Consider the following 25,982-nt stretch of genomic DNA (forward strand, 5'->3'; position numbering starts at 1 on the left):
AAGTGGTACCCTGGCCGAGAGCGCACTTGAGACCTCTACAGTATTCCCTACTCCGGAGATGGTCTCCTATTTCTCAGGATTACCAATGCAGACTTACTTTGCTCCCTGCGGCCCGTCTCAGCATGGAGTGGTGGCTCTCGGACAGCGTGCTGCGGCGAGGAATGCCGCTGACGCTCCCCGTTTGGTGCCTAGTGGTAACAGATGCCAGCCTGAAGGGCTGGGGCGCACACTGCAAGGGGAAGCATGCCCAGGGTCTATGGACACCCGAGGAGTCGGAGTGGTCCATCAACCGCCTAGAGTTGAAAGCGGTGTTTCAGGCGCTTCTGGCCTTTCAAGTGACCCTGGAAGGATTGGCTGTCAGAGTGATGTCGGACAACACGACAACGGTGGCCTATATAAATCGACAAGGCGGAAGAAGGTGCAGAGCACTAGCTGCGCAGGCCGAACTGATTTGCCACTGGGCCGAGCTGCATCTTCAGTGTCTGTCGGCAGCTCATATTGCAGGTCAGAGCAATGTGCAGGCCAATTATCTGAGCAGGCATCAGATCGATCCAGCAGAATGGAATCTGGCAGACGAAGTATTCCTGCAGATCTGTGCCAAATGGGGCAAGCCCGTGATGGATCTAATGGCGACAAGTGCCAATACCAAAGTCCCGTGCTTCTTCAGCAGACGGAGAGATCCTCGCTCGGCGGGGTTGGATGCCTTGGCTCAACCCTGGCCTCCGGGTCTACTTTATGTGTTTCCCCCATGGCCCTTGATAGGGCGCCTGCTCTTGCGGATTCGGCTGCACCCAGGAGAAGTGGTCCTCATCGCCCCGGATTGGCCAAGGAGACCTTGGTATGCAGACCTCCGACAGATGCTCCTGGAGGCTCCTCTGCCGTTACCTCTGGTACCGAACCTGTTGACTCAGGGACCGGTAGCCATGGAGGACGCCGGCCGCTTTGGTCTTACAGCATGGCTATTGAGAGGGCGCAATTGAGGGATAAAGGTTATTCCAATAAAGTTATTTCCACTCTCCTGCAAGCCCGCAAGCGGTCCACTTCCGTGGCTTATGCCAGGATTTGGTGCCTGTTTGAGTCTTGGTGTGCTTCCAGAGCCATTGTTCCAATGCGGGCTCCTGTCTCGCCGATTCTGGACTTTTTGCAGGAAGGTGTACAAAAAGGCTTGGCCTATAATTCCCTGCGGGTGCAGGTGGCAGCGTTGGCCTCCCTTCGTGGTAAGGTGGAAGGCGTGTCTTTGGCTGCTCACCCAGATGTGGCACGGTTTCTTAGAGGGGTGCTTCTGCTCCGACCTCCAGTGCGAGCACCCTGCCAAGCTTGGAACCTGGGGCTAGTTTTGAAAACCCTGCAGGCATCTCCTTTTGAGCCGCTTCGGCGAGCATCGGAGAAAGACTTGACACTGAAGGCCGTTTTTCTGGTGGCCATTACCTCGGCGAGACGGGTGTCAGAGCTCAAGGCGCTGTCCTGTAGAGACCCATTTCTGTAATTTTCAGAGTCCGGAGTCACGGTTCGGACCGTGCCTTCCTTTATGCCTAAGGTGGTTTCAGCCTTTCACTTAAACCAGCCTATTTTCTTGCCCTCTTTTTCAGAGGAAGAGTTTCCAGAATCTTTTGGGCAGCTGCACCTTTTGGATGTGCGCAGGACTCTGCTGCAGTATCTGCGAGTTACTAACTCTTTCAGGACTTCTGATCATCTGTTTGTTTTGATATCCGGTTCTCGCAGAGGGTCTCCAGCGTCTAAAGCCACTATTGCCCGCTGGCTCAAAGAAACAATCTTTTCAGCTTATCTGCTGGACGGCAGGGTTCCGCCTGTAGCCTTTAAGGCACATTCTACTAGAGCGATTTCTTCCTCTTGGGCTGAAACTGGAGCACTCTCTCTTCAAGAGATATGCAGTGCAGCAACATGGGCTTCTAAGCTCTCCTTTGCCCGACATTACAGGCTGGATGTGGCTGCCAGGAGGGATGCGCGTTTTGGTGCACAAGTGCTAGCGCGTGGTGTGGCTTGTTCCCACCCTATCTAGGGATTGCTTTGTTACATCCCATATGTAATGGCTTCATCTGCTTGATGACAAGGAAGGGAAAATTAGGTTCTTACCTTGGTAATTTTCTTTCCTTTAGTCATAGCAGATGAAGCCATGAGCCCTCTCTGTATGATTGTCTGTATGCTGTGAATCTGTTTTTCAGGTTCTGTTCTAATTTCCTGAAGTTCCTTCCTTGGGAGAAAGTTGGAAAACAATCTTCAGGATTCATGTTCAGTTTAAATTTAGGAGGATGTGTTCATTCCCTCCAGCATGTTTTTTTTGGAGGATGTGTTGATTCTCTCCAGGAGGCACATGTGTTCCCCTCCAGTTCTATAAATAGGAGGATGAGTTCATTCCCTCCAGTGTGTTGGGAGGATGTGTGATTCCCTCCAGGAGGCGTGTGTGTTCCCCTCCACTTATACAATAAGGAGGATGAGTTTATTCCCTCCAGGAGGATGTGCATTCCCTCCTTTATGAGTTCATGCCCTTGTGATGGGCCATCGTTCGCTGTGAAGAAAGCTCTTGTGATTCCCATTGCGGTTTGCCATACTGCTTTGGAAGCTTCAAATACTGAAGAGGCAGTGGAGCTAGCTGGCCAAGAGGGCACTGTGAAAGTTTGAGTGCTCTCTATCTCCCCTGCTGGTTGATGGACATAACTCATACGTAATGGCTTCATCTGCTATGACTAAAGGAAAGAAAATTACCAAGGTAAGAACCTAATTTTCCCATTCTCAACCTCTCACTTTCCACTGCAACTGTCCCTACTGCCTTTAAACATGCTGTGGTCACACCTCTCCTTAAGAAGCCTTCACTCGACCCTACTTGTCCCTCTAATTACCACCCATCTCCCTCCTCCCTTTTCTCTCCAAATTACTTGAGCGTGCTGTTCACCACCGCTGCCTTGATTTTCTCTTCTCACATGCTATTCTTGACCCACTACAATCTGGTTTTCGCCCTCTCCACTCAACCGAAACGGCGCTTACTAAAGTCTCCAATGACCTATTACTGGCTAAATCCAGAGGTCAAAATTCCATCCTCATTCTTCTTGATCTTTCCGCTGCTTTTGACACTGTTGATCACAGCATACTTCTCGATACTCTCTGCTCCACTTCTGGCAACCTTCTCTGTATCCCTGTCCCTTCCGTTCTCCATCTCTCCCTCACTCGCGAAACTGCTTTTAGTTATCTAGGCCCCAAGCTTTGAAGCTCTCTTCCCCCGTTGATCAGATCACCATCTTCTCTTCAAGATTTCAAAGCCTGCCTAAAGACCTTCCTTTCCTCCACGACCCTCCAGACCGGTCAACACGCGTGGGTTATGTCCTCCTACCAGCAGAGGGAGACTGAGAAACACTGAGCATTTGAATACTGTATATATAACCTGTGCAGTACATCCACTAGCCAGTATTTTCTCAGTCTCAGCAGAGGTAGATGGACAGCCTGTGCAGTCTTCAATAGTCTGGTGAGGTAGTTTAATTATACGGTTAGGGGGGTTTTTCTTATTGCCAAATTTATTGGTTTTGACTATTCCCTGTACGTGTGTTTAAAAAAAAAAAAAAAAGTGCTTCGGGGCCCTGGGTGCGGTGGGGCCCAGTTTTTCCCCCTGGGGTGTTAAACCTGTGTTCAGGTCCCTCCCCCTGTGCTGCTCTCTATGGAGATTCTGGCAGCTTTGTGCCTCGGCTGCTTTTCTAATATTGTAGCCTTGAGTGCCCCCCACTTCTCAGCTGCCAAATTGGGTTGATGTCTCTTTAAGAGCTATCTGAGGCTATATCTAGCTAGGAACGGACGGCAGGTTCGATTCCTGTTGGTAGCGAGAGAGAGCAGTGCGAGTGATTGTTGTGGGGAAGCGGTGAGTGAGAGGTTTTGCGCCGCTTCGCACAGCGTGTTGTGAGCTTCGGAGTTATGGCAGGCAAACTCCTCTGCTGTCGCGCGTGTTCGCGCCGAGGAGTAGAATCTCTGGGAGGTCAGTGCCGGTTGTGCGGCGAACCGAAGCAGGCCTCGCCGATGGCGGCGCCCCCGGTGTTGGTTGCAGAGGTTCCAGCTAGTTCGGGGGTGTCGGGGGCGGCAGGAGCACCGGCAGGGACGGCTTCAGCGAATTTAGTTTTGGTGGGAACGTCCGCCATTTTGGATACCGCGCGTCCCGTGGAATCAGCTGTTTTTGGCCCGGCTGCTCCTGGATCGGCTCCGAAGGTGGTGCCTGAGGGTACAGGAGGCGTTGGTTTTCCTCCGGATTTTGTTTGGACCCTCTATCAAGCCTGGAAGTCGGGACCCCCGCCTTTAGGGGAGGGGACTAGTTCGGCACTGGCTAAGAGGCCTCGGTTTGAGTGGGACGACGAGGAGGGATTCTCTCCTGTAGGATCCGAAGGTGCTTTTAGTGATATAGGGGACCCTGAGGGGTTTGAGGGCCCTCAGGATCCGGAGTTGGTGGTTCCTGGGGAGGATCCTTCTGTAGTGAGGATTTTTCACAGGGAGGAGCTTGCGGAGCTCATTGAGCAGGTCTCTTCCACCCTTAAGTTTGAACAGCCAGAGGCGGCTTTGGGGGAGGCTAGACAGGTGGATCCCTTGGTTAAGGGGATTCAGCGGCAGGCTAGGTCCTTTCCCATGAATAAGGACCTCAGGGATATGGTGTTTCAAGAGTGGCATTCGCCGGATTCTCCCTGTAAAGTGTCTAAAGTGATGTCTAGACTTTATCCGCTCCCACAGGAAGATAGAGATTCCTTTAAGGCACCCACAGTAGATGCTGTGGTGACAGCAGTTACAAAAGCCACGGCTATTCTGGTGGACGGGGGGACCGCTCTCCAGGATCCCCAGGATAGGAGGCTTGAGTCCTTCCTCAAGCGGAGTTTCGATTTGTCGGCCCTGGCCCTGCAGGCCTCGGTTTGTGGGGGGCTGGTTGCGCGGGCATGTTTCCGATGGGCCGAGAAGCTGCTTGATGATTCGGTGGAGGTTGGGACCTCGGGGGTGCAGGAGTTAGCCAAATTGGAAATGGGATCGTCTTTTTTGTCTGATGCGCTTTATGATTTGCTCCGTGCCTCGGCCAAGAATATGGCTATGCTGGTGGGGGCACGTAGAGCCCTTTGGTTGCGAGGTTGGGTCGCGGACGCGGCCTCCAAAGCCAAGCTTTGTTCACTTCCTTTTAAGGGGTCCATGCTTTTTGGTGAGGATTTGGATAAGTTGGTGCGCGGTCTCAGCGATGCCAAGGCCCCTCGTCTTCCGGATTTTCGTCCCAAGGCGGCTTCCAGGGGTACTTCCTCCCGAGGTCGGTTTAAGGAGGCTCGCCAGTATAGGCCCGGGAGGGCTAGTGGGTCCTTTAGAGGTCGGTTCTTCCAGCGCACCCTGTCCTTTCATGGGAATCGGCGCAGAGGGCGTATTTTTCTGCAGGAGGACAGGTTTTGGGGCGTAATTCGCAATGAAGGTGTGCGGGTCCAGGCTCTGGTTCGGGTAGGGGCTCGGCTGAGTCTGTTTTACCAGGACTGGGCCCAAATCACATCGGATCAGTGGGTTCTCGAGGTGGTGCGAGACGGATACGCTCTGGAGTTCGACAGCTCGCCTCCCGAAAGGTTCCTGGTGTCTCCTTGTCATTCGAGGCTCAAGCGGGCAGCAGTGCGGGACACTCTGGCTCGCCTGATCAGTCTGGGGGCGGTGGTTCCTGTTCCCGCCGCTCAGCGCCGCTTGGGCTGCTATTCAATCTATTTTGTGGTCCCAAAGAAGGAGGATGCCTTTCGGCCTATCTTAGATCTGAAGGCAGTCAATGCAGCTCTCAGAGTCCCCTCTTTTCGCATGGAGACGTTGAGGTCGGTCATTGTCGCGGTGCAGGAAGGGGAGTTTCTCACGTCTTTGGATTTGACGGAGGCTTATCTGCACATCCCCATTCGGGCCGCTCACCAGCGTTTTCTGCACTTTGCAGTGTTAGGGAAGCATTTTCAGTTTTGTGCTCTGCCTTTTGGATTAGCAACGGCTCCTCGAACATTTTCCAAGATCATGGTTGTAGTGGCGGCGGACTTGCGGAAGCAGGGTATTCTGTTGCACCCGTATCTGGACGATTGGTTGATTCGGGCCAAGTCCCAGTCGGAGAGCGAGGTGGCCACTGCTCGAGTGGTTCAGTTTCTTCAGTCTCTGGGCTGGGTAGTGAACTTCGGCAAGAGTCACCTGGTGCCGTCGCAGTCGCTGGAGTATCTGGGGGTTCGTTTCGACACCAGGAACGGTCGAGTCTTCCTGCTGGGCTCTCGGATTCACAAGTTGCAGGGTCAGATTCGTTGATTTCTGGCGGAATCGGCTCCGAAGGCACGGGAGTATCTACAAGTCCTGGGGCTGATGGCGGCCACCATAGAGGTAGTGCCATGGGCCCGGGCACACATGCGCCAGTTGCAGTCAGCTCTTCTCAGTCGGTGGTCGCCTCTGTTTCAGGAGTTGGACATGCGCCTTCAGCAGTCGGTAATCCCGCGCCTCAGTCTCCGGTGGTGGTTAGATCCATGCAATCTGGAAAAGGGAATGCCGTTGGAGGCCCCGCAGTGGGTGGTCCTCGTCACAGACGCCAGTCTTCAGGGCTGGGGAGCTCATTGTCTCGGGCAGGTAGCTCAAGGTCGCTGGTCTCAGATAGAAGCGCAGTGGTCCATCAATCGGTTAGAAACTCGGGCCATTTGGTTAGCGCTACAGACGTTTCAGAGTCTACTGGTGCGGAAAGCGGTCCGGGTGTTCTGCGACAACGCCACCGCCGTGGCTTATGTCAACCGTCAGGGAGGCACAAAGAGTCAGGCGGTCGCGGAGGAGGCGGCGCTGTTGTGTCAATGGGCGGAGGTTCATCTTCTAGCGCTATCCGCGGCACATGTGGCTGGAGTAGACAACGTGGAGGCAGATTACCTAAGCAGGCATTCGCTGGACCCCGGAGAGTGGTCGCTGCATCGGTCGGTGTTCAATCGCATTGTGTCGGTCTGGGGAATTCCCGTGATGGATCTCATGGCAACGGGCCGCAATGCTCAGGTTCAGAGGTTTTTCAGTCGTCGGAGGGATCCTCGAGCGGAAGGCATAGATGCGCTCCTGAAGCCTTGGCCTCTGGAGTTGCTGTATGTTTTTCCGCCATGGCCGTTAGTCGGTCGCGTGGTTCAGCGCATAGCTCGGCATCCCGGACGAGTGATTTTGATAGCCCCAAATTGGCCGCGTCGGCCGTGGTACAGCGATCTGGTTCGGTTGGCAGTAGTGGATCCTCTGCCGTTGTCAGATGCAGTGGTGTTGTGTCAGGGACCGATAGTTATGCCAGATCAGGATCGGTTCTTGCTTACGGCCTGGCTCTCGAGAGGCACAGGTTAAGAAGGAAAGGTTTTTCGGCCAGAGTTATCGACACGATGTTGAGTTCGCGTAGGCAGTCCACTTCGTTGGCGTATGTCCGGGTCTGGAGAGTTTTTGAGCATTGGTGTGCAGGTAGACAGGTTCTGCCCTTTCGAGCGTCGGTGACGGATGTATTGGAGTTTTTGCAGGATGGTATGGACAGGGGTCTGGCCTTGTTTTCCTTGAAGGTACAGGTGGCGGCTTTGTCATGTTTTCGTGGGAAGATCAAGGGGAAGTCGTTAGCTTCTAGTTCTGATGTTGTTCGGTTTTTGAAGGGTGTTAAGTTACTACGACCGCCCCGGCGACGGATGGTGCCTCCGTGGGATTTGAATCTCGTTTTGGATGCTTTGGTGAGGCCGCCGTTTGAGCCTTTGGTTTCTATTTCGGATAAGGATCTTTCCCTAAAGACGGTGTTCTTGGTTGCCATTACTTCAGCTCGGAGGGTGTCGGAACTTCAGGCATTGTCTTGTAGAGACCCCTTTTTGTCTTTTTCCAAAGAGAAGGTGTCTTTGCGCCCGGTGCCGTCCTTTTTGCCCAAGGTGGTTTCAGAGTTCCATGTGAATCAAGTTATTTCCTTGCCAGTTTTGGGGGACTTTGCGGGGGATGCGGAACAGCGTCGACTGGCCAAGTTAGATGTGCGAAGAGTCTTGCGCTGTTATATTTCCAGAACTCGGCGCTATAGACTTTCTGACCGTTTGTTTATTCTTCATGGTGGGGCAAGAAAGGGCGCGGCAGCTTCCAAAGCTACGATAGCTAGATGGTTGAAGGAATCGATTGCTTCTGCTTATTTGCTGAAGGGTCGCATGGTCCCTAAGGAGTTTTCGGCTCGTTCTACTAGGGGGGTGGCGACCTCTTGGGCGGAGAGTAGTATGATTCCTCCGTTAGATATTTGTCGAGCGGCGGTTTGGTCGTCATTGCATTCCTTTGTTAAACATTACAGGATTGATGTGCATGCCAAGGACGAGGCAGGCTTTGGGGCTGCAGTGTTGATCTCTGGCCTTCGTGGATCCCGCCCTTAGGATGTTTACTGCTTTGGTACGTCCCATGCGTCTTGACCGGTCTGGAGGGTCATGGAGGAAGGTGAAATTAGATCTTACCTGCTAATTTTCTTTCCTCTAGACCCTCCAGACCGGTCAAGGCCCGCCCTGTCTGTACTTTAGGCCAGGAGGTCTGCTTGGTCTGTTTTGTCTGTTGTTCTCTCTTGGCAGCTGTTGAGTGTGGTTTCTATGGTTTCAGACTTTTGTTGGTATGAGTCTGGTCAGGTGTGACTGTGTTTGATAGTCCACCTGTGAAAGCACACACAATAAAAGGGCACAGTGAAAGATATGAAGAAAGTGTCCAGTTGGCAGTGACCACGTACAGGGTTGTTCGTTGTAGTTGGTGTTTTTGTTTTCTCTGCTTTGTCAGGGTTATACTGGCTAGTGGATGTACTGCACAGGTTATATATACAGTATTCAAAAGCTCAGTGTTTCTCAGTCTCCCTCTGCTGGTAGGAGGACATAACCCACGCGTCTTGACTGGTCTGGAGGGTCTAGAGGAAAGAAAATTAGCAGGTAAGATCTAATTTCACCTTATACCTCAGTCTTTGAGCCCCCTCCCAACTAGTCCCTTCCTTTTTCAGTCCCTCCTGCTGCGACTTCTCTGCCTTCCTTCTATCTCTTGTCCCTGTGTTCATTCCCTGTCCACCATCAGATTAATGATTTTATTTGTTGTAAACCACTTAGCTGCCAGTATTGGGCCTATTTTGTGGTATATCAAGTCTTGGAAATAATAAAATAAATATAATCTTAAGTTTATCTTTACGCTACCATATCAGGTACCGTTTTGCTGAATTTCGGTATGTGTGCCATGGGACATCGCAGCGTGTGACAAAGGTGGTGGTGTTCCTACCAGACTTGTGGACCTGTATGCCCTCTCTTGTGGAATGGGAGGCCCTCTGCCAACAGAAAACTCTTAACAAGGAGACAGAATCTCCACCCTCCTCTTCATCACCAGTGCCGAAGGAGGAGGAAGCAGAAAAGGTAGGGATCAAATATTAGTGCAGGGGGATGTTAAAAGGCTACTTAACACATTAACTCTACTAACATACTATAAAGAATTAGGTAGTGGCTCCAGAGCAGGTGGGTGGAGGCTGAATATTCGGGGAGGGTGGCACCTCCCTTACAGTGCTGGAGCTTATTTAATCTTCTTTTTATTGTGCTGCTAGTATTGGAGGATTGTGTACCATTCTTCTTTTGAAAATTAATAAAGTTTTAATAAGCAGTACAAAATGCAAATGAGCTCCCAAGGATCCCTATTTATAAATGAATGCTCATGCATCCACTGTGGCAGATTAACAATAAAGAATTATTAAAAGAAATTAGTATGTAGCCTTAACCTTTCACAGTCATAAGAAAAGAAGCAGCTTGATAGCAGAGAACAGGATAAAGATGTGGAGAAGGCAAGAAAACCTAAAGAGTGTGCCAGCAGCTGGCATTTGTCCTTTGGCTTTTCATTTTCAAGGAAGTCCATAAATGGAAACATGTTATCATCTTTTCATGTCCACATGAGTTTCTCCATATGCATATTGTATGCCAGCATCTAACCAGTCAGTCTTCATATAGTCTTTGTTTTGGTAATGTAACTGGATTTTATTGCAATGTGTACATGTGGCAAAACTTCTGAAACAGAAAACAAGCTTTGGTTTTTACTAATTTTCAGCCTGAAGTTGAAACCCTGGAAGAGGAGCCTGTGACTACCATTGGCTATCCCTCGATTTCTGTTCGCCCACGGCAAGGCTTCAGCTGTACCCTCATGTCTCTCTATGCCACGTTGGAGTACAGGAAACAGAAAGAGAAGCTCTCATTTGAGGTAATTTTCTCCATTGGATGGAGGATTAGCTTAATGGTTAGAACACTGGCCTGAGAAGGAGGAAGGTCAGGTTCAAATCCCACTGTTGCTCCTTATGATCTTGGACAACTCACTTTAACTTTCCATTTCCTCCACTACAAACTTAGATTGTACCAGCAAAATACCTATGATACCAGAATGTAACTAACTTCCCTTGAGCTACTACTGAAAAAGACATGAGTTAAATCTAAAATCCCTTCCATCTTCCCCTTCACAGATCCCTCTGCAACAGAACTTGCTGAACTGGAGGGGCTCCTGCATTCCAGGGTCCCTGAAAGGTCAGCTGAGCTAAAGGCCATCAGATGCTCTCTGCCAGAGACAATTTTTCTTTTGGGCTATGGAGCCACATCTATTATGGACTTCTCATCTTGTGTTGCCTTTAGGTTGCTGTGCTGATGGAATTCTTTCAGGAGATGTTGCAGCGAGATTTTGGTTATAAGATCTACAAAGGTCTTTTGAGTCTCCCAGAGGTACAAGAGGCTGCAGCTGCAGCTGCAGCAGAGACAGATGAAAAGAAATCAGAGGTGGAAAAAGAGGAAGAATTACAGGAACAGGCGAAACCTGAGGAAGAGGTTAGTGTGCCAGCTGTGGCATGGGTGAGGTCCTTTGGCTTTACTAATCAGGCCGGTCCCTCTCATGTAATACTCATATTGCTCCTGTATGACACATCCTGTATCATAAAGGAGAAATATAGAGTTCGATTCACCCATTCATAAGGCATTACAGACTGGAAAAATAATCTTGTGGCAGAAAATTTTGAAAGAATTTTGCAAGCAGTAATCAACCTAACTTCTTAAGGTCCCATACGAGGGTGGGAATGTAACAGTATAGGAATCTTCTTGTACTGTCAGTTTTTATTCTGTTAACTTCCACATCAGTCTACCACGTCGGTCTACTCCCATCCCTCTCATCATCTTAATTTTTTTATATTTTTCACGGGAAACGGGTTGTACTCTGAAGACTAAAACCTTCTCTGTGTTGAATTTTGCAATTAGATGGCTCCAACAGGAAAAGATCTGAAAAGCAGATGTAAGAATGATTGAGGTGGTAATATGGCGTCTCTCATTTTAGCACGAGCCTGCAGCGGAGAGCAGCTGTTGGCCAAACAACCTGCAGCTGTACTCCGTTTGTGGTGTAGACTGAAGTGGTAGATACCAGAACAAAAATATATAAGAAAAAAAGTCAACATTACTTGGGGCTGGATACCTTGTTGTTTGGTTACTATTTTTTTCACAGGGAATGGTGGGTGTAGATTCAAGAGCCATTCTGGGGCTCACCCCCACTTCTACCTGGGAAAACAATGCTTCACAGAAATACTCTGTCTGACATATTTTCTTGGAAGCTAAATATGCTCTGAAAGACAGCATAACTCTCTCACACAAAGTCTTGGCACCTGTAAACCTCTAGTGGATTATTAAGAGACAGTGTGTTGAATTATTGACTTAGCTTTGGTTCATGCATTGCGCTTAAAGTTTGTGTGACAAAGCTCTGGTGTGCAATTGTCTTTATAATTTCGTCTGTACTCTGAAAAAATAGGAAGATAAGTCAATGTCAGATAATATTTTTTTAAAAGAAAATGATAATGGATCCACCAACCTTAAAGAAGTCTTAGTTCCAGCCTTTTTAGTGATATTGTAGGTTTAGTTATCACTCCTGAAGATCCGCAATAAGTTAAAATGTCCAAATTAAATATTTCAGCTTATCCCTACTAGAGAATGACACGGGTACAAAATTTGTCCCCTCCCTGTCTCCATCCCTGCCCCATCCCCATTGGCTTTGTTCTCATCTGCAGAAGCCTCAAACACTTACGATTTTATATTTAAATCTTTTTATTAAAGTATAAAAAGTATCAATATGCTGTGCAACGGCTGTGTATAAATTACAAATAGAAACCAATAACTAGCAGCTATAATAACCTTCCCACCACCACCCTTCCAACCCAAACAATAGTTGACTTGTACTACCCCAAGGAATCCTAATCCACCCTGTTAAATTGTCCAGGGGTACAAAATACAACCTGTTCTGTATGACCTAGAGGGGAAAAATATGCCCTATGAAGCACTGTTATGGTTTTTTAATCTGTGGATGAATAAGAAGTCATCAATAATCTCAGGATTCAGTCTCCTGTCTTCCACAGTCCCTCCTGCAATAGATGTCTTCTTAGATGTGCTAGTAGCAGGATGTACAGGATCCCCCATGCAAATTTTGCTAGCTGTGGCCAGCATGTTTGCTTGTTTTTCCAAAAAATAAAAATATCGTCTGCATCATAAATAACAGTCCAGTTCATTAGGCTTCAAAGTAGAAAGTGACAAGGGGACAAAGTTTGTCCCTGTCCCCCGCCCCGTCCCCACGGGCTGTGTCCCTGTCCCTGTGTCATTCTCTAGTCCCTACTATATAAGCAGGTTCCTTGACTTAAGAGGTTATGTGCATAGAAGTATGCTTCCAGAGCGCCATGCGTGACGACGGCATGACGACATCATACGCACGGCTCCCTTCATCTGCAGACTCCGTGGCTCTATCAAGACCTTGGCAACAGGTCCCGGACGCTCCTGCTTCCTATGTGTTGCCTCTCCCTTCCTAGGGGTTTCTTCGCCTTGCTTGCTGCCTGACCTGACCCGTGCTGGTATCCTGACTTCGCCCTTCTTTTTGCCTGACCTGACTCGTGCTGGTATCCTGACTTCGCCCTTCTTTTTGCCTGACCTGACCTATGTTGGTATCCTGACTGCGTTTTCTTGCTGCTTGACCCGACCCGTACTGGTATCCTGACTTCGCTTTTGCCTGCTTCCTGACTTCGTCTTGCCTGATCTGGGCCGGTATCCTGACTTCGTCTTGCCTGCTGCCTGACCTGACCCGTGCTGGTTTCCTGACTACGCCTTGCTCATTGCCTGACCTGACCTGTGCTTGGTATTTATTTATTTATTTATTGCATTTGTATCCCGCATTTTCCCACCTATTGGTAGGTTCAATGTGTCTTACATGGAACAATGAGGGATGGTTACAAAGTATCGAGCAATGTTAACAATTCAAGAGAGAGAATGAGTTTCTGTAGAGCTTTCTTGCGGAAGTGTTGGGCCAGGTTAAGTCCTTAGGAAGTTCAGTGGGGTTTGCATGATTTGTTGGGAGATAGTTACCGAGTGGGGGAGTAAAGTTGCAATATAGTCAGATAAGGTTAGAAACATTGGTCGGACAGGGTTACAACTCGGGAGGAAGTGGGGTACGTTGTAGAGTCTGTACAATAGATAATAGACTGCGTCTGAACAGCGTGGGAAAACAGCGGTGATTGCAGCATTGATCAGTTACAAGATCTGTGACACGACATTTCTGCAACTGTAGCACCTTTAGATTTTTGATACATTGTGACACAGCAAGTTTTGTTCAAGATACACAATTCCCGAGGCAGGTGCTATGCGCTGAAACAAGGGTTTGTGTCGAGGTTGCTTGCATATTTACTGGGGGGGGGGAGCATTGTTTGGGACAAGTTGCACAGGGATGCTGGTTGCCCTTGGAAGCCTTGTGGTCAATCAACAGATTGGAGACTTGGACAGTACGTCTCGCCTTGGAGATCTTGCAAAGGATTTTGCAAGTCAAAGTGGTGAGAGTTCTCTCCGACAATGCAACAGTACTGACCTATGTAAATTGTCAGGGAGCTGCGAAGACCATAAAAGTTGCAATGGAGGCCTCCATACTTCTGGGCTGGGTAGAGAGTCTTCTAACTGATCTCTTGGTGGTTCATGTAGGAGGCATGGAAAAAGTTCAAGCAAATTTCCTAAGCAGAAACACCTTAGGTCTAGCAGAACGGAGTCTCAGTCAAGAGGCTTTCTGGTGATGGATCTCATTGCAGCAATAGCCAACACATGGGTTCCCTAGTTTTCAGTCGATGGGAGGTGGCTAGAAGGCATTGATGCCTTGGTATAGCTTTGGCCATCTCAGGACTTCTTTGTGTTTCCCCTATAGCTGCTAGTAGGACATGTCATTTAGCGCATAGAAAGTCATGCCGGGTTAGTACTCCTGGTGGCTCCAGCTTGGCCTTGGAGTCCATGGTATGGGAATCTAATCAGTCTGAAGGTAAGTGATCTTCTGTGGCTGCAGGGGTTGGGGAATCTGTTAGTTCAGGGACCAGTCAACATGCTGGTTCTATCTCCATTCTATCTTGCGGTCTGTGAAAGAGGGGTTACTCTCCAGCAGTGATATCTACCATGCTGCAGCAGCATAAAATCTGTTGTACTCCTTTTGGGATCTTACTAGGTATGTGTGACCTGGATTAGCCACTGTTGGAAATAGGATACTGGGTTTGATGGACCTTTGGTCTGTCCCAGTATGGCAGTTCTTATGTTTTTGAAGATTGGTGTCAGGAGAAAGGCTATGTCCTGTCGCGGACATCTGTAGCTGAGATCTTGGACTTTCTTAAGGATGGTTTGGATAAGAAGTTGGCTCTGGCCTCTTTAAAAGTTCACGTGGCAGTGTTAGCTTGTTTTCAAGGTCCAGTTCAAGGGAAGGCATTATCCTCTTCTCTGGATGTTTTGCATTTCCTTCAGGCGGTCAAGCTCATTAGACCTCCTTGGCGCTAAGTGGTTTTGCAGTGAGACCTAAACCTGTCTTGTTGGTACTAGTTGCTGCCTCTTTTGAGCCATTTTAATTGTTCAGTGAAGGATCTTTCCCTCAAGTTGGTATTCTTAGTTGCTATTACCTTGGCTTGGATGATATCAGAGCCATTCTTATTGTTTTCTTCTGAAAAGGTAGTTCTGTGGATGGTACCTTCCTTCTTCCCAAGGTGGTTTCAGCCTTTCATGTGAATCAGGCTATTTTTCTAGCAGTGTTGGTTGATTCTGAAGGGGACAAGGAACAGTGTCAGCTGGCGCATCTGGATGTCAAGAGGATCTTAATGACTTATCTAAGAAGAACAGAGGAGTTCAGCCATTCAGATTATTTGTTCTGTTTGGGGGTCAGAACAAGGGAAGAGCAGCCTCTAAAGCAATCTTAGCTCATTGGCTTAAGGAAGCCATCACATCCACCTACCTTTCTAAAGGGTGGCCAGTGCCTCTCCCATTTAAGGCGCATTACACGAGGCACGGTGACCTCGTGGGCTGAAAGAGGTTTGATTCCGCTCTAGGATATCTGTAGGGCGACAGCTTGGTATTCCTTGCATTCATTCACAAAACATTACTGTCTATATGTGCAAACACAGCAGGATGTAATGTTCAGCACAAATATAAGAATAGCCGTACTGGTTCAAACCAATGGTCCATCTAGCCCAGTATCCTGCTTCTAGCAGTGTCCAATCCAGGTCACAAGTACCTGGCAGAAACCCAATTAGTAGCAACATTCCATGCTGTCAATCCCAGGGCAAGCAGTGGCTTCCCCATGTGCATCTCAATACCAGACTATGGACTTTTCCTCCAAGAACTTGTCCAACCCTTTTTTAAACCCAGATACGCAAACTGCTGTTAGCACATCCTCTGGCAGCAAGTTCAAGAGCTTAACTATTCTTTGAGTGAAAACATATTTCTTCCTATTTGTTTTAAAAGTATTTCCATGTAATTTCATTGAGTGTCCCCTGGTCTTTATACTTTTTGAACGAGTGAAAAATTATTAACATCTACCCGGTCTACACCACTCAGGATTTTATAGACCTCAATTGTATCCCCCCTCATCCGTCTGTTTTCCAAGCTGAAGAGCCCCAACATCCTTAGCCTTTCCTGATACAGGAGGTGTTCCATCCCCTTGATTGCTCTTCTTTGAACCTTTTCTAATTCTGCTATTTCTTTTTTTGAGATATGACGACCAGAATTGAATGCAATATTCAAGATGAGGTCGCACCATGGAGTGATACAGAGGCATTATAATATTCTTGGTCTTATTTTGCATCCCTTTCCTAATAATTCCTAGCATCCTGTTTGCTTTTTTGACCACCACTGCTGCACACTGGGCAGAAGACTTCACCATATTGTCTACAATGACACCTAGATCATTTTCTTGAGTGCTGACTCCTAAGGTGGACCCTAGCATCAGGTAACTATGATTTGGATTGTTCTTCCCAATGTGCATCGCTTTGCATTTGTCCACATTAAATTTCATTTGCCATTTGGATGCTCAGTTTTTCAGTTTCTTAAGGTCTTCCTGCAATTTTTCACAATCCGCATGTGGTGTTTTGACAACTTTGAATAGTTTTGTCTCATCTGCAAATTTAATCACCTCACTCGTCGTTTCGTTTTCCAGATCATTAATAAATATGTTAAATAGCACCGGTCCTAGTACAGATACCCGCGGTACTCTACTATTCACCCTTCTCCATTGAGAAAAATGGCCATTTAACCTACTATCTGTTTTCTGTCCAATAACCAATTCCTAATTCACAGAAGGACATTGCCTCCTATCCCATGACTTCTAAATTTTCTCAGGAGTCTCTCATGAGGAACTTTGTCACAAGCTTTCTGAAAGTCTAGATACATTACCAGCTCACCTTTATCCACATGTTTGTTTATGCCTTCAAAGAAATAAAGCAAATAATGTGCAACTTTCTTTAAATTAGTCACCTTATTCTCTAACTCCTCTTACCTATCTATATGTTCCATCTTTGATTATACCCTACACTGCCAATTAAAATGTTCTATTACTTGTTGTGTTGACATTATAAGCAGTATACTATGCCATACTTTGTATTATTTGAATATTTTTACTGTTGTAGTTGTCTATTGCTCATGTTTAATTTATTCTTACTGTACACCGCCTTGAGTGAATTCCTTCAAAAAGGTTTAAAATAAATCCTAATAAATAAATAAATTGGTGAGGCAAGACTTTCCTTGGCTAATCCCATGCTGACTCTGTCCTATTAAACCATGTTTGTCTATGTGTTCCATAATTTTATTCTTTATAATAGTTTCCACTTTTTTCCCCGGCATTGAAGTCAGGCTTACCAGTCTGTAATTTCCCAGATCACTCCAGAACCCTTTTAAAAAGTTGGCATTACATTGGCCACCCTCCAATCTTCAGGTACTAAGGATGATTTTAACGACAGGTTACAGATCACTAAAAACAGATTATCAATTTCATGTTTGAGTTCTTTCAGTACCTTCTGGTGTATGCCATCTGGTCCAGGTGATTTATCACTCTTTAACTTGTCAATTTGGCTTAGTAAGTTTTTCGGTTCACCAAGATTTCTTTGTTCCTCCACATCGTCACCCTTGAAAACTGTTTCTGGTACAGGTGGATCTCTTACGTCTTCTTCCGTAAAGACGAAAGCAAAGAATTCATTCTATCTCTCCGCTATGGCCTTGTCCTCCCCGAGGGCTCCCTTTGCTCCTTCATGATCTAACAGTCCCACGGATTCCCTCACAGGCTTTCTGCTTCAGTTGTACCTGAAAAAGGTGTTACTATGAGTTTTTGCCTGCACGCAAGTTTTTCTTTATATTCGCTTTTTACCTTCTTTATCAGTGCTTTGCATTTAGCTTGACACTGCTTATGTTGCTGCTTATTTTCTTCATTTGGATCCTTTTTCTAATCTTTGAAGGATGCTCTTTTGGCTCTAATAGCCTCTTTCACTTCACTTTTTAACCACATTGGCTGTCGTTTGTTCTTCTTTCCTCCTTTGTTAATATGTGGAATACATCTGGTCTGGTCTTCTACTATGGTATTTTTAAACAACGTCCATGCCTGATTTAAAGTCCTAAGCTTTGCAGCCATCTCTTTTTAACTATTTTCCTCATTTTGTCATAGTCACCCTTTTGAAAATTGAATGCTGCTACAATAGATTTCTTTAGTGACTTCACTCCAGATATCAGCTCAAATTTGGTTATGAGCACTATTTCCCAGTGGATTCGATGCTGTTATCTCTCATACCGTACCCTGCATTCCACTAAGGACTAGATCTAAAATTGCTCCTCTTCTTGTCGGTTGCTCCAAGAAGCAGTCATTTATTACATCTAAGAGTTTTACATCCCAGACTCTGTGGGTCCCGCCCTTGATTCTTACTGCTTTGGTAGTTCCTAAGTGTCAGCATCTGGACCGGTCTGAAGGGATGACAAGGAAGGAGAAATTAGGTCTTACCTATTAATTTTCTTTCTGCTAGGCACTCCAGACTGGCCCAGAAGCCACTCTGTCACTGTTTTTAGTTGGGGAGCATGGAAGTCCATTTGGCTGGTGGTTCAGTTGTGGAGTACCCTATTTGAGGACCCTGTTTTGTTCATTTGGATGTTCTGTATCTAGTTCATTTAAGTTATTTTGGATTCTCAGATCTGGTGTACTGTGGTGTTTAAAAAGAATTGTGGTCGAAATATTCATAAGAAAGACTTGCGATGCAGGCAGGACACAATCTGGAAAAGATGGTAAAAGTCTGTTGTGTCCGAAAATCAGCCATGGAGAGTTAGTGCTTTTCAACTTAATGACTTCAGTACTGGCTGGCTAGCTGGCTGGCAACTGCACAGGTCTATTATGCTAGTCTCAAACTTAAGTGTTCTTGGTCTCTCTCTGCTGGTAGGTGTGCATAACCTCAAGCGTCAGCATCTGGACCAGTCTGAAGGGCCTAAAGTAAAGAGAATTAGCTTGTAAAACCTAATTTCTCCTTTGGAAGCTGGAGAAAGAGCTTCTTACAAACAGTGTTGCTGTTTGGGACTTCTCACTGTGAGTTCTGATTCTACTGACCCACAGTAGACCACAGCACCAGCCTAGATTTTTGTTGCAGCCGATGCTTCTGTGGAAAGCTGTGGATACCGTGAGCATAGAGGCCCAACTGGAGAGTGCCAGTAGCTGTTGCTGTTGTGGGGGCTGGCAAACTACGTGGAGACTACTGTTCTGATGTTTCAGACCCTCTCTTCTACTGGATTGCGGGGGGAGGCCAGCAAGGAGAAAGAGAGGTGTTTCAAGTAGAATTGGAAAGGTTAGTTCCATTTCTTTTCAGTCTGATGATTCTTGTGTGGAAATGAAGGATGTTTATTGACAGGAGACGGTGTGATGTCAAAAAAGCTGAAGCCGGTTCCCACTTCAGCTGCCATCTTGGTTTGTTCAAAAAAACTATCAGGTGCTGCATCCATGTTGTTGTTGTGCTTGTTATAACCAAGGGAGCTTCAGAAATTGGGGACTGTTCTGCCCATGCCGTTGCTCTCACTGAGCCGGGCTACAGATGGATGCAGGCACTCGGGGGGGGGGGGGGGGGGTCAGTGGCAGTGAACGGCAACCTGGACTGGACATCTAAGATGCTGCTTCTGCTGCTACTTGGATGCCCAGTCCAGTTCACTGGGTGCCGCTGCTGCTCCCCGAGTGCCCACATCCCCCTGCAGCCCAGCCCGGCTTAGAGACAGTGGTGGCTTGGACAGCAGCTTGTTTGCTTATCATGACAAGATCTTTATTGTCATCTTAAGCAAAAATAAAGGCATATAGCGCAGCACTGAAATCCACAATACAGCATTGCAAATAACAAAGCAAGTTCTGGAGCACTGATAATTACATTTTGAATATACAACCCCCCCCCCCCCCCCCCCCCCCCCCCCCACACACACACACACACCTTCACAGGCTCCTCAAAAACTCCCCAAACTTCCCCTCCTAACAGAGAGAATGCAAAACAATATGCACTTCACAAGTTTGCTATTGTTTTGGACAAACCAATATGGCCACTTGCTTCAGGCCACATAATGTCATGTTGCCTCTTGTCATTAAACCACTTTGATAGAAACCATGGAAAAAGCCACCATTTTGCCATGAAGTTCTTTTAGGGCTTTGATAAGTTCAGTGTCCTTGAATGAAGGGCCCAGTTCTCAGAGTATGGATAAGCACCCTCCAAGAGCAACCTTAAACACTGAGGCGGAGGCAGTAGGTTTTTTTGACCAAGCTGGAGGTTCTGGCCATTCTGTTGAACCAGAGTTGTCTTTTTCCACATAATTATATGGCTCCTTCTTGCACCATTTCTCTTGAAGCGCTCATAGAGAATCCAAGGTTCAGAGGTCTCCCAAAGAGGCAAATAGGCTGAATCTGTGTGTTGCTTTCAGAGAGCAGACCATAGTGGTGGGAACTTGGACACACTGGTGCACTTCCTGGCATGGCTTGTGCAGGTGTTTTCAGCATGGTCTGAATCCCCAGCATCTGTCTCAATACCTAGGAATGTCCTATCAGCTGTTTAAGGAACTCTTCTTTTACTTTTCAGGTCTCCTACCTGTTGGTCTTTATGTCTAAGTCTTTCATTCCAGAACTCTGATCCCAGCTCCTGTTACATTAGACAGCCTTTGGGAAGATGTGTTTTTTGGAACAGGCAGGGGCGTAGCTACGGGTGGGCCTGGGTGGGCACAGACCCACCCAATCACAACTCAGACCCACCTCTAGTAGGGAAGTCTTTGCTGAAACTCAAGCAAGACCAGGGAACTATGATTCTGATAGCGCCCTTTTGGCCCCGTCAGATCTGGTTCCCTCTTCTTCTGGAATTGTCCTCTGAAGAACCGTGGAGATTGGAGTGTTTTCCGACCCTCATCTCCCAGAACGAGGGGTCTCTTCTACATCCCAACCTCCAGTCTCTGGCTCTCACGGCCTGGATGTTGAGAGCTTAGAAATTGCCTCTTTCGGTCTTTCAGAGGGTGTCTCCCGAGTCTTGCTTGCTTCCAGGAAGGATTCCACGAAAAAGTGTTATTCTTTCAAATGGAGGAGGTTTGCCGTCTGGTGTGACAGCAAGGCCCTAGATCCTTTTTCTTGTCCTACACGAACCCTGCTTGAATACCTTCTACACTTAGAGTCTGGTCTCAAGACCAACTTCGTAAGAGTTCACCTTAGTGCGATTAGTGCTTATTATCACCTTGTAGAGGGTAGGCCTATCTCTGGACAGCCTTTAGTTGTTCGCTTCATGAGAGGTTTGCTTGGTGCGCGGCTCTGGTCCGACTCCAGTTTGATCGTCTCCTTCAGCTGACGGCAGCGGACAGGCTTCTGCTTCAGGGTCTGGCGCACCTTTGAATCATGGAGTTCGATTTCAGGAGTTACTGCTACTTCTGCCTCAGTGACAGTGATTCTCGCCTTCCTTCAAGAGGGCCTGCAGAAATCTCTTTCCTTGAGCTCGTTGAGGGTGCAGGTGGCTGCGTTGGCTTGCTTCAGGGGGTGTCCATTGCCACCCATCCTGATGTGGATTTTGAACTTAGTCCTCGAAGCAATGCAGCGTCTTTCCTTCGAGCCTCTGGCCGGGGTGACTTTAAAGGATCTTACTTTAAAAGCAGTTTTCCTAATGGCAATCACTTAAGCTAGAAGAATTTTGGAGTTACAGGCCCTCTCTTGCAGAGACCCTTTTCTTAGTTCACTGAGGCAGGCGTGTCTATTAGGACAGTTCCTTCATTTCTGCCCAAAGTGATTTCTCACTTTTACTTGGGTCAGTTGTTACATTTACCGACCTTTAGTCGGGAAGACTACTCTGAGCACTTCCAGGTCCTGCGCTGTCTGGATCTGAAGCGTATTCTTCGTAGATATTTGGAGGTTACGCCTCCAAAGCCACAGTAGCCCATTGACTGCGGGAGGCCATAATTTCGGCATACCTATCTTCCAGAAAGTCGCCCTCGTTACAGGTGTTGGCACATTCTACGCGGACTCAGGCGTCCTCGTATGCAGAGTCGCGCTTGGTTTCCTTGGAAGATATCTGCAGGGCCGCTATGTGGGTGTCAGCTTATACCTTTACTCAACATCATAAGGTGGATGTAGCAGCCCGGCAGGATGCAGTTTTTGGGGCCTCGGTGCTTTCTGCAGTGTTGGGGTTGCCCCGCCCTACTTGAGGACTGCTTTGGTACATCCCACTAATCTCTGGATTGATCTGTGGGATGCTATGAAAGGAAAAATTAGTTCTCACCTGATAATTTTCTTTCCATTAGTCCCAACAGATCAATCCCGAGGCCTACCTTGTTGTTTGCTTCCGCGAGATTTCAGTTTCGGTTTTGGGAGTTTCAGCTGTCGGGAGAGTATTCCTTCGTGTGGTTTATTAAAGAAAAAGAAAGACGGGGTATATATAGTTGCAGTTGGGCAGCGATGGCGGTATATCTGTCGCTGTTTCTCCCGCTGCTTAGGCGGTTGAGGTTCGTTATGTCATTTTATAGTGGCAGGAGAGTTTTGCTTCTGGGAGTTTTCTTTCTTCCACTGCTTTGGTACCAGTCATACTGAGATTGAGCTGACTGCACTGGACCACATAAGCAAACCTCTGAGGTTCTCTCTATCTCCACCTGCTGGTAGAGGGACATAACCCTCAAGTCTCTGGATTGGTCTGTTCAGACTAATGGAAAGAAAATTATCAGGTGAGAACTAATTTTTTCATCTAAGCCAATAGTCTGGCGAGGAATCAGCCATTGAGAGGAGGATGAGTGCCCTTTCTTAGGGCTAAGTTGGTTTTCTTCGGCAATATTATTTGTGCTGGTTCTTTCAGTGTTCTGAGAAATAATAGGGGTCTTGCTTGTTATATTTTAAATTTTCTTTACTTTGTACGTATATGGGTGAGATATGGATTTGAGACAGAAGCCTTCAAGTGGAGAGTACTGATTCCCACACCTCTTACGGATTGCTTTGCTACATCCCACAGGTTCTGGACTTGTCCAATAAGGGACACTAAGGATAAATTATATCTTACATGATAATTTTTTTCATTTTGTTCTACCATACCAGTGCAGAAACACTCCCAAAAACAGTTAGTGGCCAAGCGTTTACTGACTTCTACTCAGTCTGTGTTGAGGCACCAGTCCTCAGTTTTACTCAGAACTTCTTCCACTTATTTTTGTTTGTAGTGTGCAGCGATAAACGGATCATTTGCCAAACGGTCTTTTTCAAGTCCTTTTTTAAATCCTTGTCTGCACACATCATCACGTGACTTGATGATCTTACTGTTATTTTTATTGCTGTCATCAGCCACAAGACTCCTGATGTAGGCCATCTGGCTGAAACACAACGTTATGTTGAGTCATTTTTAATGTGGAATTATTTTATTATTATTTGCTTGAAAATTAATAAATATTGTTTATTTTAAACTTGACTTTAGGTCCAGTTATTGGATAGCCTTGCCAACAGTTGATGTACCATTTGTGCTGGGCAGGGCCTCATGCTTTCTTTTCTCCTCAGCCAGAGATGGTGGAGAGCACAGAGTCTGTGCCAAAGACAGACAAAAGCAGTGAGGCTTCCAAGAAAGAGGTTCCAGCCAGAGAGAAAGTGTCCACTACAGACTCTGCTGATGAGCTCTGCATGCTGAGCCTAGATGATGATGTCTTACAGTTAGGAGACGATGAAGAAGATCAGGATGATTTTGGTATGTGCATTTTTACCATTACCAAAATGCTGTCCCATCTTTGAAAGCATTAAGCATAACGTGTTTTTCACACTTTTCCTCTCTTGAGGATTACACCATTAAAAAGAGCCATTTTCAACCTCTAGAGATAGCAGAAACACTTTATAAATTCAATGAGTAAATAATAGAATCAGAGCATATTTTTTCTCTTAATTTGTAATATCCCCTCTCATGACTGTTGTCTATCTTGTATTTCTGCTCCCTGCTTGGAGTCTCTTGTCATTGTAGATGAGCTCTTGGGGCTTAGGCCACTGACATGTTTTTTTAGAATATGAATGGCTAATGAAGCAGAATACTGTGTTGTCAGGATATACCAGCTCTTCTCATAAAGCCATCCAGGTAAAGCCTGTGTTTCTTTACAGGCTGTAAACTGGAAGATGCTGAACTGAAGTCAAATGCTTCAAATCAGTCAGAGATGGAGGTTTCTTCTCATCATGAGATGGTACGTTTGTTCCTTTTGATACAGCATCTTTTGTGCAATATATTTCATGGTTTGTCAGTCTCTCTGGCTTCTTGCTTGTGCTGCACCTTGGTAGTAGAGTGTTGTGGCTGAGGATATTCTGGTGTTGGGGTTGGTTTTGAGAGCTGTCCTGTCAAGTTTTTGCTTCTTATCAGATCATCATCTTCATGTATGTGTATATCCAGCCTTGAAAAATATCTTATCCACTAGAAGAACCTATATGACAATGTATGTACCTGTGTTTTAGAGGTGTCCTTATTTTACAGGAGAAAGATTCCTCACCAACTGCAGTCCTCCCCTTGGAAGCTCTTCTTGGCTTTGTCTACTTTGACTTGAACTTCTGTGGTTACATTCAGAGACGAGACTTGGAAAAACTCTTCCTTACGCTGGGGCTGCATCTTTCTACAGAGCAGGTACTCCATTGCGCATAAATCCTGTTCAGCTGATGCATGGATAACTTGCTGCACAAAAACACCACAACTCTCTCTCTCTCCCACTTGTTACCTCTTCTTTCATTTATCCTTATCCATCCAAGTCTATTTCTTTTTTTTTTCCAAGTTTATTTATAATTTTAACATAACAATAATACAAACCAACGATCATTATCACCCATATATATGTAACATTACATTTCTCTTCCATCTGTTAGTTAAACCTGTAGTTATATAGATACAATATTAAACAGCCTCTTATGAAACCATCCCCCCCTTTTCCCATACCCCCCTGTATGTAGCAGTCTTACTATAACTCATTTCGTACAGTTTCATATGGTTGCCAAATCTTCTGGTATATATGGAGTTGACCCTTTCGTACGACTGTCAACTTCGACATCAAGTGCAGGTAGTCAACTTTGGTTAACACCTCTTTAGTAGTGGGCGCTGCCACTACCCTCCAGGCCCTCGCCAGCGCCATCTTTGCTGTCACAAAAAATTGGATTGCCAACCTATGTCCATATTTCCAGCTTCCCAGGGGCCTGGAGTGCAGCAAGCACACCTCCACCTGCCGAGGGTATACCCCTTGCACCACCTTATTCACCAGCTCAAGTATCTGAGTCCAGTAAATCTGGACTTTGGGGCACTCCCACCATATATGTATGAAAGTTCCACTCCCTCCACATTTCCACCAGCAATTTGCCGAGGTCTGTGGGTACACTTTATGCAGCCGATCAGGTGTATAATACCACCAGTATAGGATTTTATATCCACTCTCTATTGTGGTTTGAGCGATGGAAGGTTTGAGCAGGTATCGAAAGCTACCCGTCCACCAGTTGGGCGTAGGGCTATTCTGTAGAGTCTCCTCCCATCTCCTTATATAATATTCCTGTGGCGTTGAGAGGTATAAGAGTGCTCTGTATAGCCGGGTGATACTACCCCGCCCTCCCCCCTTTCCCATTGCCTGCTCCAGTCTCGTTGCTGCAAGTTCCAATTCTTCTTTTGCCCTTCGGAGGATATAATTTCTTAAGCAATGATAGTAAACTAGATCCCGCTCTTCTAACCCATATTCATCCTGTAGTTCCTCGAAATTCTTTATTTTCCCATCTACCCATAATTGGTCCAGTTTATATAGCCCCTTATCTGCCCATTGTTGGTAAATATATTCTGAACCCCCCAGTGGAAAACCCGGTGCGCCCCTAATTGCCATCTGTAAAAAGTATCTCCTCTCAGGGAACACCCTTCTACGCACACACAACCATGTGTTTAGCAAATGACTCATTCCTAATGGTAATCTGCGTATTTCCGCTAATATTTCTTTCTCTGATTTCCACAGTATATCTCCTATAAATCGCGTTCTCATCCATGCCCTTTCCCAGTGTAACCATTTCTTAGTAGTCCACGGGGTCCAGTCCGCCATTATGCGAAGCTGGGCTGATAGTATAGACTGAAATTAGGGACTCCCATTCCTCCTTTGTCTGGGGTTTGGAACAGCCTTGTCCGCCGTACCCGTGGCGGTCTCTTATTCCAGATGTAAGCAAACGTTTTCCTATTTAGTTTTTGGAAAAAAGTCCGCGGG

General features: G+C 46.8%; 1 protein-coding gene across 1 annotated transcript in view; it reads left to right on the plus strand.

Moving 5' to 3' along the window:
* CCAR2 (cell cycle and apoptosis regulator 2) overlaps positions 1–25,982 on the plus strand; it is a 100,599-nt gene that overhangs the window by 48,735 nt on the left and 25,882 nt on the right. Inside the window, exons 12-17 of the mRNA XM_030202033.1 lie at positions 9,158–9,362; positions 10,042–10,191; positions 10,614–10,802; positions 23,290–23,473; positions 23,875–23,954; positions 24,239–24,385. Coding sequence (XP_030057893.1) covers positions 9,158–9,362; positions 10,042–10,191; positions 10,614–10,802; positions 23,290–23,473; positions 23,875–23,954; positions 24,239–24,385 — 955 coding nt within the window. The remainder of the gene's footprint in view (positions 1–9,157; positions 9,363–10,041; positions 10,192–10,613; positions 10,803–23,289; positions 23,474–23,874; positions 23,955–24,238; positions 24,386–25,982) is intronic.

This window comes from Microcaecilia unicolor, chromosome 4, assembly GCF_901765095.1.
Source record: "Microcaecilia unicolor chromosome 4, aMicUni1.1, whole genome shotgun sequence".
NCBI lineage: Eukaryota > Metazoa > Chordata > Amphibia > Gymnophiona > Siphonopidae > Microcaecilia > Microcaecilia unicolor.